Source organism: Copadichromis virginalis, linkage group LG4 (genome assembly GCF_057382275.1).
Source record: "Copadichromis virginalis isolate Kocher_CV1m ecotype Utaka linkage group LG4, C_Virginalis_male_GT1.1, whole genome shotgun sequence".
In the NCBI taxonomy this organism is placed as follows: domain Eukaryota; kingdom Metazoa; phylum Chordata; class Actinopteri; order Cichliformes; family Cichlidae; genus Copadichromis; species Copadichromis virginalis.
Genome location: NC_140621.1, coordinates 7,501,709 through 7,507,056, shown reverse-complemented (window position 1 = coordinate 7,507,056; position 5,348 = coordinate 7,501,709). Strand labels below are relative to the sequence as shown.

Sequence of the window (5,348 nt, the reverse complement as noted above, 5' to 3'; positions counted from 1 at the left end):
TTAGGAAGCCTTCAAACACTAAGGAGCTATGTTAAAAGATAATTCTAAGTTCTTTCAATATGGACCCTATATTACTTGCTACAAATAAGCACAATAACATGAACAAGGTTTATTTTGAAGAAATTTAAATGAGAACAAACAGTTACATCACATACCAAACTAAACACATTTCCTGTTTTAGCACTCTCTTTGTCTATTGGTTTTATTGTTACATGCTCAGTGTTATTGTAATGCCTGCTTCCAAAAAAGGGAGCTATATCACTGTCTTTTTTCCGTCCACATATACAGTAGGTTTGGATATACCCAAAGGCTCAACAGTGGACTGTGAATTATCACTGACTTTGATGTGGTGTTGTTCTGTGTTTCTGAATTACAATTTATACTGGAGTGCAATGTTATACTAGCTGAGCATGGACAAAACTATAATAAATTTGATTTTTTTTTATTGTGTAGTAGATGTAGAACCAGTATTACTTGTTGTATTAATATTTAATAAAGGGATAGTAGCATGGTACCAGTGTACTGTATTTAGTTTGTTTAGTTTCAGTCTTCTTTCTTTGAGCTTTTTGCAGGAAGGAGGTCTGGAAGCTGCAGGCCGGCTCACAGGTCCTCTTTTATTCTCTGCCTCTCTCTTTGCTCTGACAGATCCGTGCTGATATCAGATTGATGGGCCGGTTTGATTGAAGTCTCTTTGTCGTGCTAATGTCACCGCGAGTGATGGATGAGGCAAATGGGCCAACTCAACGCGCGTGCGTGCAAACTCGACTCCAGAACCGAAAGAAAGAGCCTCTCCCCTCCTCCCGTACACACACACACACACACACACACACACACACACACACACACACACACACACGGCTTCCCTCGCTCCCGTGACCAGCTAACAAACTTCTGGCCTCCGGTCACCATAGGCGACGAGCCACGTGACCTGCCATGGAGGTAAGAAAAGGAGTGACACGGTAAAACGGAGAGAGGGAGACAATTGAAGAGCAAGAGCCAGAGAAAATTGAAGAATTTGAAGAAAAAAGACAGACTTTAGGAAGACTGGGTGTAACCTGTGTGAAGCTGAAAATGTGACTGTATTCTTTTCAGTCCTCTCCCGTTGTTTTCCACTGTCACTGACGAGCCTTTGAAACACAGGTTGAGTTACTGATAGAGTAGGGCCTTTAAAACACACACAAACTGCAGCAGACCACATGTGTTTCTGGTTTGGAGAAGTAAAGCCTTCGCATTTTTTCATTCACATTGGAAATGTCTACAGTTTTTTATTTGTAATGTAATTTTGTCGCGACTTTTTTTTTATTACTTTAAGGGTTTTTCAATTAAAAAACCAACACGATTTTTGTACTGCTTTTTGCACACAACAAGGAGATTCTATATCATACTGCCGACTATAGGAACAACTTTCAAATGGATTTTTTAGTTATTTGATTTTTGCTTTTCAACGAATTTCTATTAACCTCGGTCGTGTTTCTTGCTGATAACAAGTCGAGACATTTTACCAATTCCCTGGTGCTTCGAGTCTGCATGGACAACATGAACTCCTTTGTGGAATACTCTATTTGTAACCGACAACCAACTGGCATTTATTCTGCGTCTAAATCTGGATACCACCATCATCACCTGCACCATCACCTTCCCCTGGATCAGCGTCAGGGATTCCCCGTGAGCATCCAAACAGGCCTCAGCGGTTCTCCTGTCCCCGGGTCCAGAAATGACAACAGAGACGTAGGAGCGAGTTATACCGCGGATGGAGGGATGTACGTGGGCGTTGGGGCGGACACCGCCAGCGGAGGAGTAAGTCAGCATCATCAGCAACATCCTCCTCAACATCACGAACAGCATACGCACAGCGGCTACCAACATCCAACACATCACAATCACCCTCAGCTTCACCAGAGCCAAAGCCTGCAGAGTGTAATACCTTCTCCTTATAGTAACGGCTGCAACACGGGGGCCTATGTGGGCCAGGCATGCACCACAAACTCGGAGTATGTTGCTGCCACAGGCGCACCAAACTCCGTCCATCCGCAGTATTTCATGGAGGATTCTTTGGCCTCCACCTACTGTCATCAATCAAGCTTCCACAACTCGGCCTCAACCGTCGGCCCCAGTTACAGCTCTCTTACCGGGGTCTACTGCGGGCCTCAGCGCACCCTTGCTGGGTCACAGTACCCGCAGCAGATCGGTGGGGGGGTTCTTGACGCAGGAGGCTACCTGGAGCTTTCGCCTGGGGGAGGCTACGGGGAGCTGCCGGTATCTCAGGATCGTGAAAGAGGGGACGATGAGGTCCAGCAGGCCGGGCAGGGGCAGACCTTCGACTGGATGAAGGTGAAGAGAAATCCACCGAAGACAGGTGAGAGAGGGTTCACTTATCCGTTTAACGTCTTAATAAAACCTTATCGTGAGATTAAGTCTGCAGTCCGTCAAAAGTTTCGTATAATATTATGGCATGTTTTTCATATGAAATGCAGTCAAAAATAAATGCACGAATAAACAAACAGAGCGGGGGAATTCGTTTTAAGACGGTCAATGAGGAGTGAATGTAGCTTGAATGCAGTCAGGAGCATAATTTGTAGAACAGAACTTTATGGTACAGAGAACAACATTGTTTGATCGAAATGATTTTTACAACATTATTTTATCCTTTCAGAGAAAATACATCATATTTTTACTACTACTTTCTTTGTGCGGATGGCAGGCTTTTATTTTTTTTATTATTATTTTTTACTTATCTTAATTACTCAATTCGTCAAAGAAGAGGAAAGAGAGAAAGAAAAAAATAACAGTTGTGGTTTTCCAACATAAATAAGGCCCATAATGAATTACAGCAATTCGTTGTTGCGAGCACTTAAAAAGAAGACAGAAGTTCCCATATAAAAAAAAGATTGCTCGTTAATACCATCCAGCACGACTAATGGTCACAGATAAATTAGGCCTTTAAATAATTTCACTTTAAATAACTGGTAGAACAGATGTTGAAAAACTGATATATGAATACACTGTATTTTTATTAACAGAGTGCTTTGTTGCATTTAGGAACGCTTTGGACTTTATTACTGTGACACAGTTAATTGAATGGCACTAAAAGTACAAATCAGAGTCGTTTTCGGACTTCACTATGCAGTCGTATCTGTAGATACTTTGGTCTGGGTCAGCTGAGCCCAGGAGTGTGAGCTCTCTCTCTCTCTCTCTCTCTCTCTCTCTCTCTGTGTGTGTGTGTGTGTGTGTGTGTGTGTGTGTGTGTGTGTGTCTTAATGATTACAGCAGACAGGTTATTTCTCCGCTGGAAGTCTTTCCTGCTTTGTTATCTTTAAAAGCAGCCCCTCCATTAACCAGCTCCACCACCAACACCGACACCCCCGTGCTGGTTCTCCATCCCTCCTTAGGCCCACTGATGTCCTTCACTGCTTGTGTTTTTTAAACCTCATCTTTGTGATGCACTTTGTATTTATTTTGATGTAATTTAATAAATTATGGATATCAAACCACAAACCAAACTCTGACTAAAGCTAAATATATCTCTATTTTCTAATTAATAACGAACACATCTAGCTCCAGTAACAACGAGCGTTTTTCTCATTACACGTACAAGTAAAACATAAAACATTCGTCTAACAGCTTGTCCATCTCTTTCGCAGTCAAAGTGGCCGACTACGGTCTTGCCCACAACAACGCCATGCGCACCAACTTCAGCACGAGGCAGCTGACGGAGCTGGAGAAGGAGTTCCACTTTAGCAAGTACCTGACGCGAGCGCGGCGCGTGGAGATCGCCGCCACGCTCGAGCTCAACGAGACGCAGGTGAAGATTTGGTTCCAGAACAGACGCATGAAGCAGAAGAAGCGCGAGCGGGAAGGCGCCACCGCGTCTGCGCGGCCATTCTCCTCCTCTTCCGGTACCGGCAGCAGCTTGAACAAGGAGCTGGAAGACACTGACCGCTCTTCCGCGTCTACGTCTCCAGGCGCGTCCCCGAGCTCGGAGACGTAATCTGGCTTTGTACCACTGTGATACACCCATCAACCCATTCTTAAAAGACTGCCTGTTGAACAGATTTTCTAAGTCCCAGAATTCTATAATGGCCGACCACCCATTCAGATGGACTTTTATGCCTCATGTACATGAACATGGAGAAAATAAGTTCTCAGTGCATTTTAGGGAAAGAAAAAATGTATATTAGTGACATAATTGACAGTTACATACAGTAAGTGCACTGATTTGACAAACTAATGGCACTTATGCCATGGAGATAACAGAAAATGCATAAAAATATCTGATTATAGATTTTGATACAAACTGGATGAGGGGAGCAGTTAATGTTGGGTCTTTTAGTGAAACTCATTCATGTAGATGATGATAATGACGATGGCATCATCTTTATATGATCAATCTTTCAGTCTGATGGGGGGGGGGGGGGGGCGTACAGTTCTTTTGTTAATAGTTTAATATTGTTTTGGGGGGAAAAATCTATTTTAGTCATTCTGTTATAGCATTTAACTTTCTATATTTAAAAAAGTCAATCCCATAAAATTTGCTTTTACTATGTCACTAAAACTCACCTAAAAGCCTTCATGAATGCTGCAAATGTAAATGATCTCGGGGAGATATATACAAAACTGTGAAGATGATGATGTGGGTTCTGAGCTATGTTGGTAACACAGGAAGCCTAATGATGAGAATATAGTGCTATCTGGTACACTTTGAACATACTTTTTTCCCTGTTTCTTACTGTTTCTAGTGTTGGCCTACATGTGTCTTCCTATGCAGCTATGGTCTTTGCACTATGTGACTACAGGGTGACACTTTCAGACAGAAGATACATGAAGCTGGAATGTTATGTTTTCTTCAGGTTTTATGAGCATTTACAAAAGCTGTGATTCTTCTGCAGTCTGATTTAGAATATAAACATGTCAGTTAGATTCAGGTTAATGTAGAGTGTTTGTTTGTGTGCACTTAAAAGGACAGGGTTTAGGGAAACTACTGAACTTAAGATGAAGAGTGGAAGTGTTTAATTTTTACTGACTGGGTCCTTGCCATTGAGAATAACTTATTGGATGTGTTGTTTATATTTCTGATTCTAGATAATATGTCTGTGTGTGTGTGTGTGTGTGTGTGTGTGTGTGTGTGTGTGTGTGTGTGTGTGTGTGTGTGTGTAATAGGGGGGTAATGTTCCTTTTCCAGACAAAATGATTTCACATAAAGTGATTCACTCCTAAATATGACTTTAGAAAAATAAAATTGTGTTTGGAATCTCCCTTCGCCTGTACCCACTCCAGTACCAGATAATTTTATCCAAGCAGATCATGTTTACATTGTTCAGGAGTCTGTTTTCCTGAACAATGGCTGGGTT

At 42.2% G+C, this 5,348-nt stretch overlaps 1 protein-coding gene across 1 annotated transcript; it reads left to right on the top strand.

Moving 5' to 3' along the window:
- Nucleotides 1-1,527: 1,527 nt before the first annotated feature.
- On the top strand, nt 1,528-4,077 carry LOC146710739 (homeobox protein Hox-B1a-like). Its single transcript, XM_085455376.1, has 2 exons — nt 1,528-2,356; nt 3,642-4,077. The coding sequence occupies exons 1-2, from the start codon at nt 1,528-1,530 to the stop codon at nt 3,986-3,988; spliced, it is 1,176 nt and encodes a 391-aa protein (XP_085311502.1). The 3' UTR covers nt 3,989-4,077.
- Nucleotides 4,078-5,348: the final 1,271 nt, after the last annotated feature.